Below are 14319 nucleotides of genomic sequence, written 5' to 3'. Positions count from 1 at the left end.
GCCTAAAGGGTTGATCAGATCCTCGTGGCTCCTTCCATCTCTGATTATTTTGACCTTGATGCATGTTCCTGTTATAGCTTCCATTCCTTTCAACAATATTAGAACCAAACTCAAAGCGACGGGGGTGAGAACTCATAGTAATTAATAAAAATTAAAAACAAAAAATAAAAACAAATAAACAGGTAAAAGGAAATATTTACAATAACCAACAATAAGGCACACGTTTGCAATTCCCCGGCAATGGCGCCATTTTTTGAAGAACGAAACTCTCGCGCGATCTAGAATTTTCACGAATAAATTCCCATTGTAAGTATAGCTTCTAGACCGACAAGAATTCCTTTCTTACAAAAGTTTTGGTTGTCACAAGTAACAAAACCCAATAAAATTTATAACCGAAGTATTTAAACATCGGGTCGTCTCTCAAGGAATTGCAGGGAAGTATGATTTTTTATTGGTTATGGAAAAAGTATATTTTGTTTTGGGTTTTTTTTAAATAAGGAACAAGTAATTTAAATGACAAGAAAAATAAATTAATAATTAGAAAAATCTCTTGGCAAGGTATGAGAACTGGAAATCCTATCCTAGTTATCCTTATCATGTGTGATGAGAATTGGATTTTGCTCCCACTTAGTTAATCCTTACTAAACAAAGGAAAGTCAAGTGGACTAATTAAATTAATCCTCAAGTCCTAACCAACTTCTATGGAGAGACTAGCTTTAGAGGTATCCAAATCAATCAGCAACTCCAATTTCAATCAACAGCTGAGTTTGATAACTCAAGTGTTACCAATTACTCAACCAAAGCCAAAAGGGAAGAAAATCTACTCGAATGAAAATAATTTGGATAAATCGAAAGCATCAATAACATAAATAGAATAAATTGATCTTATATCTGAAATACCTCGATTTATATTAATTAAGAAAATCCTAACATGAATGGATCATAAGCCAAATTGAAAAGATAAATAACAATTAAAGTAATAGAATAAATAAAAGTAGAAAATAAATTAAAGGAACATTGAACCTGTGATGAAGAAATAACCATAAAATAAGAAGAATCCTAATTCCTAAATCCTAAGAGAGAGGAGAGAACCTCTCTCTCTAAAAACTACATCTAAAAACCTAAAATTATGAATATTGTATCTGTCACGTAAGTTGTTATTTGATTCCTCCATTCTCTGGCTTATATTCTGTGTTTCTGGTTTGGATTTGGGCCGAAAAAGGGTCCAGAAATCGCTGGGGGCGTTTTCTGCAGATTCTTGTACGTGGCGTCTGTCACGCGTTCACGTGGTCTGGAGTTCTTCCTTGTCACGCGTTCGTGTCAGTCATGCGTACGCGTCATTTGCGTTCTGCTCAAGGCACGCGTCCGCGTCGTCCACGCGTACGTGTCGATGCCATTTCGCGCAAGGCACGTGTCCGTGTCGTCCACGCATTCGCGTCGATGCCTTTTCTTCAAAACTCCATTTTTGTGCTTTCCTTCCATTTTTGTATGTTTCCTTTCTGTCCTCAAAGCCATTCTTGCCCTATGAAACCTGAAAATACTTAACACACAGATCACGGCATCGAATGATAATAAAGGATAATTTAAAATTTAATATTTTTAAAGCATAGGAAACATGTTTTCACATATATCATAAAATAAGGAAGGAATAGTAAAACCATGCAATTTACATGAATAAGTGGGTGAAGGATTGATAGAAACACTCAATTTGAGCACAAAATACATCATAAAATATAAGTTTATCACCCACCCCTTCATAGTCATCATCGTCAACCCACTTAAAGTAATTGCAATGACGGCCTTTCTGCAAATTCAAAAATCAAAAAACAAAAAATTGAAAAAAACCCCACAACACAAAACAACATGGAAAACCTTTAACTTATTCCATAACACTCACCTGGTACCTTGGACATGCACGGAATTGTCTATCTGGGTTCTCTGCTGTCCTAGATTTTTTATCCCAGCCTTCAACCCACAGAAACATGATTCCTCATGGATTTTCTCCTGGTTCGCATTGAAGCGCTGGAACCATTACTGCCATTCGACGGAAACAACACACCACTGCCACGGCCTCCATTTGCTACCTCCATCGTCGCCCCAAACCAGCAATTTCAACACTTGCCCAGACATATGGCCCTCCGATTGTTGAACGCGACGTATTTATCGTCGAAATTAGGATTATGTTTTAAACACTGAGGGACTGATTTGAACTGTTTTCCCAAAGTTACCTTGTCAGCAATAGCTTATGACACGTTGGCCTCTTCCACGGTGGCAGCTAACGTCACACGTCAGCAGACATTAGCCAGGTCATCAAGGGAGTTGACGGAAGGACAAACGTGATTAACTTGGGTATCTTTCGGGGACTCTTTTGATTAATTTTATCTTTCGGGGACTAAAATAGAGATCAGAGTATCTTTCATGGACAAATTTGAATATTAACTCATAAATTAATCTCTCTTTTAGGCCTTCATATCATGAATCAAATGAGCCTTTAATATATTTGGGTCACCAAAAGTGTTCAAGCCATGAAAAACCCAAGCTAAACATCAGTCAATATTCCAGTCTTTCAATTAAAGGCGCATAAGTCAAATAAATTAGTAAATTACAGGAACATTGTACTAATAGTAAGTAACATTTTGTTATATTTGTTGCTAAATTTTCCTTCTTCTTAACTTCGAATTATAAGAAAAATTCAAATATACCCTATTCTCGGAAAAAAGGAATGTACATTTTTCCAAGCCAAGCTAAGAAACAAAGTTTCATATTCTAACCCAATCATGCAGTAAATAATATTAAAAAAATAACAAATAAAAAATTTCCTTTTTGATTAAAAAAGGGAAGAAGTGTTGACCAATTTTGGGGCTTGAAGAGAGAACCTGGTGAGTCGAGGCATAGCCTCTGCTACTGTGTTGATACTCTGAATCGCAGCCATGACCATCAAGACAGCAAAGGGTTTGATCGAATTCTCTTTTTTTTTTCCTTTATCCCTAAGTCAGACTAGATTCTATTGGTTCGGTATTATGAAGAAAGAAATGAGGCCCTAATACTGTGTTTGTTTGAAAGGAAATACTGAAACAAGAGTAAAAGATAGGAAATTGAAATTTGGAAGGAAGATGATGATTTTCCTTTTGTTTGTTTGTAGAAAGATTTTGCAATGTCCGTGTTTGTAGAACCGATGAACCGGCCGGAAATTGCCGGTCGAACCGAACCAGGATTCGGCCGGTTTTGACCTTCCAGCCTTAAACGTCACCGTTTTGGGTATTAGATAAAGAAAACGAGCCTCACCCTCTGTGTCTCTCACGCATTTGCTTCCCCCTCTCAAAGAAAACCCTAGCCTCCGTCACTCTCCTCTTCAAGCTGTGTCACCGCCACCGTCCTACCGCCGCCGTCGTCCCTACTGCTTCACTCGACCATGCCTCCCAGTCTCTCACTCGACCAGAAGCCAGAACTCTGAAGTGTGAATCACTCCCCCTTCTCCAACCCTAGCCTCTCTTCTCTTCGAGCCAGTGCCGCCGCCCGTCCGTTAAGCCAGTGCCGCCGTCCGTCCGTTGAGCCACTGCCCCCAAGTCTCCAACCCCTGCTCTCTTCTTCCGCCGTCGTCTGGTCAATCAACGTTCTGTCGGCATCGTCTTCGAAGGTCAGTGGCAATCATCGCTTGTTCTTTTTTTTTTGTTTTTTTTTTTGTTTTTTTGTGTGTTTTGATTTTAATTTACCGAGATTATTGATTATTTGGATCAGATTTATTTATTTATGAGATTAATTTTAATATATTGTTCGCATGGAAGTTAGTTGGAATTGGATTGGAACCAATGATTTGCAGTTTGTATCAAAATTCAAGCGTTGTTAACTGGTATTGACCTAAGTTTTAACAATTAATTAATTTCAGAACACAGAACATGTTATAAAACTTGGAGGGTTTTTTCCTTTCTTTTTATGTATTTATTTATTTTTCCAGCCTGAGGAAGCTAAAGTGGAATCCTAAAGATGACAAGAGCAGTTGAAGTGCTATTTCATTTTGTCAAATGATTTTGTGGTTCACTTCTGATTAGATTAAATGATGGCTTGGATGGACTAGTTTAGTTCTAAAATGTAAACTACAGATAGGAATTGTCAGATTAAGTATAAATACAACCGCTCCTTATGGTTCTTAGTTCACAAATACTCTCCAATCTTGATTGTATTCTTCTCTATAATCTATAGCTTTTATTTTGTTGAAATTGAAAGCTTATATTGTGGTGTATCTGAGATATTTTTCGTATAAGTTTGACAGCAACAGGGTAAAAGAAAATGACAATTGTGGTTGCACAAGTATGAAAATTTTCATGTAACTGAAACCAAAGCATTGCAATTGCATTAATGAATACAAGCATTTTTCTATCTTTACATTGATTAAATGTATTATATATTCAGGTGTTGGATTTAGTAGAAATCGAACTACTACTTTCTCCCACAAGATTCGAAAACATTATCATTCCTCCTCATGTCTCTCGGGAGTAAAATTTGTATGCTCCAACAATGGTCCAAGCCTTACTAACTTACGATGATTGATGACAAATTTTTGTGCTGGCATTTTATGTTTAGATATATTTTTATTTAACTGTTAAATTTGTACTTTTTTTTAAGATTTTAAGACTTTCGTTGAAGTCATTTCATGAAATGTTTTAAATTTAGAAGATATTTAAAAGTTTATATTAGATTGTAATGATATTTTAGAATGTTTATTTATAATTTATTTATTATTTTATTAAAAATGGTTTTTTCTATTGAATTATGGTTAAACCGGTTGAACCAATATATTAATGAACCAATAATTATAGTGGTTCAATGAGCAGTTCGGTTTTCAGAACCTTGGCTAAAACGTATCTCTCTGCCCTATTTTTATAGTGTGTTGCTGGCTGCACCAAAACCTGAAACTTAAAATCTTTGAGTCTCTCGATCACTCAGAAACCCGCGCCATCGATGGATCCTCAAGCTGAGCCAGTTAGCTACATCTGCGGAGGTTTCTCTTTCTCCTCTCATCTCATCTCATCTCTCAGTCTCATATTTGTTTTTTCGATAATTCTTCTGCCTATGAGTGGTTTTGGATTCTAGGGTTCTGAAAGACAATTTGTTCTTTTGAAGTTTTCTTTTTTCATTTGTTTCTTCGTTGTGCAGATTGTGGTATGGAGAATACGCTGAAACCAGGTGATGTTATACAGTGCAGAGAGTGCGGTTACCGTATCCTTTACAAGAAGCGCACTCGTCGCAGTAAGCCCTCTCTTTTACAATTTGAATTTCATAATCCCTGTTTCTCAATTTTCCTATCTTGTTTTCTCATAATTTTAGTTTATGTAATGTGTTGTTCATGGATGCCTAATTTTTCAATGCATGAAACGTGCACTTTGTTTGGATGGTTTATTTTGAATTATAGAGGTAATCGTAACCCTAATTTTGGTTACGGGTAAAATTGGGAACACCATACCCGAATGAAACTCGGAAATACATTCTTATAGTTAAATTCTCTTAGGTTTTAAAATGTAGTTGCATGTATAGGCTCCAAACTAGTCAACAGAATTGACCTTTGATTTTTGACATAGGGTTTGAGTCTCTACCTCCTTAGAAGTTAGTACAATAACAAGTACTCGTATTTAGAAGTAGTAACATGACTTATTCTTGCCTGATACCTAACAACTATGTATTGTTCGAATTTGATGCTTTTTTTTAAAGAAAATTACGGAGGGTCTAGGAGTTTAATTAACCAATCATGTCAACAAGTATTTGTTCTTCTTCATCATTTTGAGTAGTTGCTCATCTGATAAGTTATATCTAAGAGAGTTTGGTGGAAGCACTGAACCCTAAACAACTTAAGCATTGCTCCAAGGCTCCTTTTTCAAATATAACACAATAAGAACAAAATCCAATGTGAAATGAAATAGGTCAATCAAAAACATCATATGTTAGTGTTGAATGCTAACCATCTTCGCTGTGCCTAGGTTACTGAAAAATGGAAAATTATTAATGGCTGGGATTCTTCTGAGAATGACATGCTTGCATTTGATGCACTACTTTAAGACATACATGCAATTTATCTACACTTTTCATTTACATCTTTCTTTCTTTGGTTTTTATGCAGTTGTCCAGTATGAGGCACGTTGACGAAAACTGCTGTGGCGTTGGCAAGTATTTTCCAATGCAACCGTTATAGACTTGTAATGAAATTGTGATGTGAATGTGCTGTTCTGTTTACAGTTTTATTGAAGTCTTATGAAACTGAAACTTAACCATCAATGATCCTTCGAGTCTTGAACAAATGGATCACCTACTATCTATGAAGCACGGACACTTCGCTGAGTTATCGTGTCCACGTGTCAGACATATTTCGGACACGATACTCACCGATACTCATCCGACACGCGTGTTTGCTGTGTCCAACCGTGTCTTAATAAAAAATAAAAAATTCTTTTCCGAACACGCTTGGACACACCTAAATATCATCACGTGTTCGCGTGTCCAATTTTATTCTTAACATATATTTTTAAAATAAATTTAGATATAGTATATATTATTATTTATTAAAATAAAAAATATTTTAAATACTTGATATAATTAAAATAAGACATTAAAAATAATTAAAAATTTTATTTTATATTTTAATATCAATAAAATATCAAAATATCATTACAATTTATCTAAAAAATACTTTATATTTTATATATATGCGTGTCTCCGTATTATGTAAGATTTTAAAATTCGCGTGTGTCCCGTGTCGTGTCAGTGTCCCTGCATCATAGCCTACTACTATATGGAATGGTAAGAAAAAGTACAAAAAAAAAATAGAATAAAAAATCAACATTACCCAAATTTATAAAGACTACACATACACGTAAACTATGTTTCTTCTTTAGTCTTTATCATTGTTTCAATCCCCCACTCACTCTCTTCTATTTCCTTTTCGTCAGCCTTTTTTAACTTTTTAAGCTACTTGATAATCACACGATAAAAAAAACATTATATAATTGTGAGGACAAATTAAGATATAAAATGCCAAAAAAAAAAAAAGAAATTCAAGCAGATACAAGCTGTCTTATGATAATAGGTGATGCATATTTTGAAGGTCCATCAAAAAGTCTACCGACAAAGATGCGAGTAGCAGCTTCCGTAGGATGGACAGGATCCCAGAAAAGGTGGTTGTCTGTTGGAACAAATAATAGAAATTGGGAAACATGGAAATTCAGCATTCAACTTACCAATTTCACTAGCAGTTTTTATTTCTGTAAATCTCGAAAATGGCACATATGAACTCTCTTAAAAATAAAACTTAGGGATAAAATCTAAATACTTTTAAAATTTTGGAACATTATTTCTTTTAATGGGTATTAGAATCAAAATTCACAAATTCATACAGGACAACAACTTGTAGAGTTTTACATTTTTTTTCACCAAAATTCATTCAAGATTACTTCAGTATCTTTTTTAATGAGTTAGAAATTAAAGTGTCTTTTAAGAAGAAAGCTTAAAATTATATATATATATATAATATTTATTTATATTCAATGTAGGTTTTGTTGAGTTACACAATTGAATAATTTCTTATGCACGATAAATTTTATCTATCGAGCTGTTAAATTCTAACATCTTACTATATAAATCAATCTAAGAAAATTTACAAAATTTAGAATTGATTTGATATGGCAAAGTTTAAATAAATACTCATTAAATCCGCAGAAATGATTAGGAGCTGATAAGTACCAATTGCGGTTACTGTTGTTTTGTGTTGTTTATTTCTCTTATTTTGTTACTAACTTTTTTCTTTTTTAAAAGAAAAAGATTGAAATTATATTTTTGTAGGTATTTTCCTAGTGTCCTAATCCTAACTTCCAATATATATGCTATACTAAAAAGAAATATATGCAATGAGGTTTTTTTTTTTTTTTTGTCATTATGATTTATAAGTATGCATGTGATAACAATACCAAAAGAAATTGGGCTCTGAATGAGATCTTGGATAGCAGCATAAGTATCGAAGTAGGAGTATCTTATGTCCTTTTTCTCCAATTGCCAATTCTTCAACAAGGTTTTAAGATCTTCATTATATTTAAGTGCCCAATAATTGGCTTCCGAGAAGTATTCTGTTTTATTCTTAAGCCTATTTGAAGGGCAGCATTCAATTGCACCAATTCCCGCAATTTCAAATTTCCTTGCACCTTGCTCATATAATCTCTGCCAAATAAATAACCAAATCAAAAATAATAAAATGCATACAAGATAAGAGTTTATCCCAATAAAATTTAAAAAGGATCTATTTTATTCTTTGTTGTTTGTTTACTATGTTTAAGTGATCATTTGGCGGTTAAATGTTGGTAAACTATATCTTGTCATGCCAATATTTTAATTTGCCATGTCTAAATTAGATAACGTCTAATTTTAATAATTGTTTCCAACTCCCAATTGTAATGTGCATTTATGGATTTGTACAGGAATACGTTCTCATGTTATTGACTGAAACAACAGAAAGATATAACTTAAGATTGATAAAAAGAAAATAGATACAAGAGTATTTTTAAGGGAGTGTTTTGGTGAATTCTTTGGTGTAGAATGGGGGGACAGTTCTACACATGTAGAAATGTGTTGGATCCTGTCCTTGTGCAACAAGTGTCCCAGTAAGAGACCGTTTCTGGCACTGCACAGTATCCTTTATCCAGTGTGTCACGTGAAGGGTTTAGGTAAGAATTTATTAATTTTGTTTAGGTCTGAATAATTAACTTAGGCTAATTGTTGGGTTTATAGGTTGGCTGTTTGGGTTATAATGTTAAAAGGATGAGGTGTTTTTGACGGATTGAAATGTCCTTTAAGAATATTTTTTTTTTGGGTTACATTTGGGTTTTGAGATGTAATAGCCTGTGAATAATATGTAAACACCCAATTGATGGAGGTAAGTACTTAGTGGTATATATGAGTTAGGTGAATTGAAAAAGGCCTCTCTCAGGTGATAAGTAAATTTTCAGTTTAAAAAATATTTTAATTATTAGTAGTTTAATATTTAAAATAAATTTTGAGTATGTAATCTAAATAAATCATAATTAAGACAAATTTATTGAATAAAGATAAAATTGATTACGTATTTTAAAGAGTGAGAAATTTAAAATTATAAGTAATTTAGAGAATGGTTAAAAATAATATGATTTAACCACTTTCTAAATTACTTATAATTATTTTACATTCAATTAGCCACATTTAATGATTTTATACATTTTTGCAAAATTATTCAATAAATTTACATACTCAAAATTTGTCTTAATCAATAAATTTGTCTTAATTATGATTTATTTAGATTACATACTCAAAATTCATTGAAGATAAATACTATTAAATTTGAATAGAGTACCACTAAAACTAAGTGCAAGTAGATATTATCATACTTTAATTAATTAAATAGAGTGACAAATAAACTAAGTGCAAGCAGGTATTATCATACATAATTGAATAGAGTGACAATAAACTTCTAAAAAATTATATTTTGAATAAATTAGTCTTAAAAAAATATTAATAAATTTTTTTAAGATAATAAATATAGATAAGTTAGTTCAAATTAAAATTTTTATCTCAACCATATGTGGTAATTTAAAGATACTGTTCTAAATTTACTACTATAAAATATTTTATTAATATTTTTTTTTTTAAAAAAACTAATCTATCAAAACTATAAATTCTCAAAAATTTACTTGTCACTTTATTCATTAATTTTAATTGGTTAATATTGACAAATGCTTATACTTTCATCCGTTCAATAGAAAATATGCTTCTTGAATACTAAAATTTAAATTTTAAATTATAAATTTTTAATATTAAAATCTAAATCATAAATCATAAATACTAAATTTTAAATCCTAAATTTAAGTTATTAATATAAAATATAATAAATAAAAAATTAATGTGCTGCACTCTTTATTTGATAACGAGCTTTTAAGGATGAGCTATTAATATTAGTCAATCTTTATTCAATAAATTTGTCTTAATCATGGTTTATTTAGATTACATACTCAAAATTCATTTTAAATATTAAACTACTAATAATTAAATATGTATAGACAAGTATAAACATACTATTTTTTAAACTGAAAAATTTACTTATCACTTGAGAGGGCATTTTTCAATCCACCTAAATAATATATACCACTAAGAACTTACCTCCAGCCGTTGGGTGTTCACATATTATTCACATAGGCTATTATATCTCAAGACCCAAAATTAACCAAAAAAAACATATATTCTTTTTTTTTTGGGACATGAGATAATATATTCTTAAAAGGCATTTCAATCCGCTAAAAACACCTCATCCTTCTAACATTATAGCCCAAACAGCCAACGTTATAAGCCCAACAATTAGCTTAGGTTAATTATTCAGATTTAAGCAAAATTAACAAATTCTGACCTAAACTCATCACGTGATACACCGGACAATGGTACTGTGTAGCGTCAGAAACTGTCTTCTATTGAGACACTTGTTGCACAAGGACAGAATCCAACATATTTTTACATGTGTAGAACTGTTCCTCCATTCTACACCAAAGAATCCACCGAGTGTTTTTACTTTTTAAAGTATATTTTTTATATTCTCAAAAAGTGAATTTATTTAAAATTAAAATTTATATTAAAATTAATTGAAAAAATAAAACTAGTATCACCTTAAAAATGTAATATTATTTTTTTTTAAATTAATAAAAAGACGTTATTCGTATAAGCATATGAAATAATAAAAAATAGAGAAAAATCATAAATGATCCTTATAATTATCTCGAAAAACAACGAGATTTTTAATAAAATAATACTTTTTCAACTGCTGAGCTTTACTTTTATCGGACTGATTAGTCCCTGTGTCGGTGGTTTTTTTTTTTTGGATAAGGGCTAATCAGTTCCAAAAAAATAAAGATCAGGAGTTTGGTTGGATATTTTTTTTTGTTTGAAAATTTCGTAATCCCTTCGAAATAATTGTCAGGATCATATTGAATATTCATTTTAAATAATAATATAAAAGGTTGTCACTGTCGACGTTTATCTCCGTCAGACATTTCTAACCAAATGTTAAACCAGTGAGAGAGGGCATTAGTTATGATCCATGGTAACTGTCAAGTGTCCAACGTGACAGATGATGTTAACAATGTCATACAAACCCTCTCCCTCTTCATTCCTTCTTCGAAAGAACTCTTTCTTCTTCTCATTTTCTTCACCCAAATTAAACCCTAAGCCCCAATTTGTGAAGGCAGAGGGATAGAAGATTAAAGAGAGACCATAGATAATTTTGAAGAGAAAATTTCAAGGTGCTAAATGACGAACTCACCTGCATCATATGCGAGTTTCAGTGTCGATAGAAATTCAACTGTGAAGAGAAAGAATGAGAATAAGGTCGACGGGAGGTGCTTTATGCCGTTAATCACAAACTAAAAATAGACAAAAAAATATACAGCAATGAGGATCAGGAACAATAACAATGCAAATCCTAACCCCGATTACATGCATAGATGAAGAGCATGTAGAAAATCACTCAAACGAACTACATAATCAAGTGAGAATGAAATTTCAGACCTTATCTTACATAATCACAAGTGTTGTCTCCTCCATCAGTGGCTCTTGCTCCCCTGCGATTGTTCTCCCTTCTCGCAAGTGGCCTCTGACGACTGCATAAACCCGACTCGCAAAACGACGAATGACGGTTCAAAACGACAATTCCGTTGGATTGATTGGAATGGAAATCGCCATTGTTGGGAAGCTCTCTCTTCTCTTTGCACCTAACCACTCTTCCCCTAACTCTTATGTTTTAAAGCTTTCTCTTCTTAGGTTAAAGAGTAAACTACCATTTGTACCCACGAAAGTTGAAAACGCTGACATATTTACCCATAGAAAAAGGAAATTACCATTTGTACCCATGAAAAATAATTTTTACAAGCAAAATTATCCAAACCCTAAAAAATTAAATAAAATCCCTAAACTACCCCCTCTCTCCACCACTACCACTATCATCTCCTCCCCCTCCTCTCTCTCTCAATCTCGATGGAAGCGGTGTGGGTGCCATGGCCATCGGAGTCCCTGGGAAAACGGTACTCAAGGGTGTCATTCATCTTGCCGTTGGTGGCCTCGTAGCTGGCGGAGAAGTAGCGAGCCCCAATAATCTTTCTGTTGCACAAGGCGGCGGGGAAGTCCCTTTCAGCGACGCAGCTGCCAGCTTGATCGAGGTCATCTTTGGAAGGGAAAGCGCGAGAAACAAGGCCCAACTGCTTAGCCTCAGAACCGAAAAACTGGCGAGCTGTCAAGGCCAACTCCATGGCGTTACCGTAGCCAACAATTAATGGCAGTCTCTGAAGAGTGCCGAGATCAGCAGCCAGGGCCAAATCAACCTCCTTCACCGAAAAGAACGCGTCCTCCGTGCAATACCTTAAGTCACAGGCTGTCACGATGTCAATTGCACCACCGATGCAAGCGCCATGGATACTAGCAATCACTGGCTTCCGGCACCGCTCCAACACCGTGACGGAATCTTGCATCGCCAGGATCTGCCGACGGATACTCTCCCCGGCATCGTGGTAGGACTACGTGATAGATTTCAACCGGCGCCGGGTAACACGATGACGTTGACGTCACGGTTGTGGTCCAGGGCATACAGGACTTTGGGGAACTCAGTGAAGAAATCATGCGTCAGAGCGTTGCGTTGTCTCGGACGATTCAAGTAAAGGTGGAACACCCCTGATTTGGGGTTCTTCTCTACTACCTCTAGGGTTTTGTATTTCTCCTCCGCCATTGATTTTCCTAATTTTCCTTTCCAGTTGGGAGGAACAGGACCGAGGTCGCGGTCGTTGAAACTCTTTCTGCTGAGGTGCTCTTCTTCTCCGGCGAAGCGGCAGCAAGTGTTGCTGTGACTGTGAGGATGAAAGAGAGGAGGGTGTGGCAAGGAGCCATTGGAGCAGTGGTGGGGACTGAGTGGGAAGTAATAGTGAGAGTGTGTTAGAAAGGAAAAGAGGGGTGGTGGTTGGGTGAAGAGGGTGGTGGTGGGATTTGAGATTGAAAAGGGAAAGAGGGGTGGTGGCTGGGTGAAGAGGGTTAGGGTTAGAAAGGTGATTGGGTGAAGGAGGTGGTGTGGTGGTGGAGATAGGGGTAATTTAGGGATTTTAAGTAATTTTTTAGTGTTTGGATAATTTTGTTATGCGAAATCCATATTTCATGGGTACAAATGGTAATTTTCTTTTTCTATGGGTAAATATGTCAGCGTTTTCAACTTTCGTGGGTACAAATGGTAGTTTACTCTAGGTTAAATATGTAAATTTCACTTATAATTATTTAATTTTTAAATTAAAACAAAGTATTGACATGTTGGATCATTACCTATCACGTTGGACAGTTGACAACCACCTAAAATGATAACTAACACGGACAACGCCTCAATTTTTCATGATCAGAAATGACTATTTGATCGTAATATAAAGGGATAAGTATGATTTTGGTCCCTAATGTAGAGGCCGAAAATTTTTTTCGTCCCTCGCCTTTTTTTCGCTCCAAAATGGTCCCCAAAATTTCGGTTTGTTTTAAAACCGTCCTTCAAACCAAAATGCTTCTATCCCTTCTTCCCCAAAATCATGCAAAACACCAGCACCACTACAACCACCACCACCCACCACCAACCACCACCACCACCATCATCATCATCATCATCATCATGCAAAGCACCAGCACCACTACAACAACCACCACCACCACCCTTCATCCACTGCCACTCCATCACCATCTGCATCACACCAACCAAAACTCAAAAAATCAACATCATCATCCTCATCCTCATCAAAACCCAGGACTCAGGTCCAGAATTCAAACTTAGACAAACAAAAACTCAACTCAGAAAATCATCATCATCATTAAGAACCGAGAATTTCACAAATTTCCGCAACAACAACAATAATACTCCAAAATCAAATTTCAGCAACAACAATAATATTCCAAGAATCCAGAATTTCACAAATTTCAACAACAACAACAATAATACTCAAACTCAACTCAGCAACAACAATACTCCAAAATCAAAATTTCAGCAACAACAATATTCTACAACAAATTTCACAAAAAATCCAAAAATTTCACAAAAAATTCAATTAACAGAAGAAGAAGAAGAAGAATAAGCGGCGGATGGCGGGAGGCGGTGCGGTAGTGGGGTCGGCGGGAAGAAGAAGAAGAAGAAGAAGAAGAAGAAGAAGAAGAAGAAGAAGAAGAAGAAGAAGAAGAAATGGACGGCGGTGCGGCGACGGGAAGAAGAAGCGGCGGCCGCGGGCGGCGGTGCAGCGGTGGGGTCGGCGGTAA

General features: G+C 34.7%; 2 protein-coding genes and 1 long non-coding RNA gene across 4 annotated transcripts; 1 reads left to right on the top strand and 2 right to left on the bottom strand.

Moving 5' to 3' along the window:
- Positions 1-1462: 1462 nt before the first annotated feature.
- On the bottom strand, positions 1463-2039 carry LOC140179646 (uncharacterized). The gene is made up of 3 exons (XR_011873362.1): positions 1898-2039; positions 1751-1804; positions 1463-1531 (listed from the first exon to the last, which is right to left on the bottom strand). It is a non-coding gene; the product is annotated as an uncharacterized lncRNA (long non-coding RNA).
- Positions 2040-2818: 779 nt separating this feature from the next.
- On the top strand, positions 2819-6267 carry LOC112750120 (DNA-directed RNA polymerases II, IV and V subunit 12). Of its 2 annotated transcripts, XM_072218993.1 has the most exons (5): positions 3287-3637; positions 4411-4502; positions 4885-4999; positions 5155-5247; positions 6113-6267. In XM_072218993.1, exons 3-5 carry the CDS (start codon positions 4960-4962, stop codon positions 6133-6135), a joined length of 156 nt encoding a protein of 51 aa, XP_072075094.1. In that variant the 5' UTR covers positions 3287-3637; positions 4411-4502; positions 4885-4959; the 3' UTR covers positions 6136-6267. The 2 variants fall into 2 exon arrangements, with proteins under 2 accessions (XP_025654464.1, XP_072075094.1); XM_025798679.2 differs by lacking the exon at positions 4411-4502 and having other exon boundaries at positions 2819-3637.
- Positions 6268-11993: 5726 nt separating this feature from the next.
- On the bottom strand, positions 11994-12783 carry LOC112748227 (delta(3,5)-Delta(2,4)-dienoyl-CoA isomerase, peroxisomal-like). The gene is given in 2 exon segments (XM_025796440.2): positions 11994-12580; positions 12583-12783. Coding segments are annotated over 2 exon segments (777 nt in total). The 5' UTR covers positions 12773-12783.
- Between the last annotated feature and the right edge of the window lie 1536 nt (positions 12784-14319).

The sequence above is a fragment of the Arachis hypogaea genome, chromosome 15 (assembly GCF_003086295.3).
Source record: "Arachis hypogaea cultivar Tifrunner chromosome 15, arahy.Tifrunner.gnm2.J5K5, whole genome shotgun sequence".
NCBI classification, from domain to species: domain Eukaryota; kingdom Viridiplantae; phylum Streptophyta; class Magnoliopsida; order Fabales; family Fabaceae; genus Arachis; species Arachis hypogaea.
Note: the sequence above shows the minus strand (reverse complement) of the source record. Positions and strands in the feature narration are given on the sequence as shown.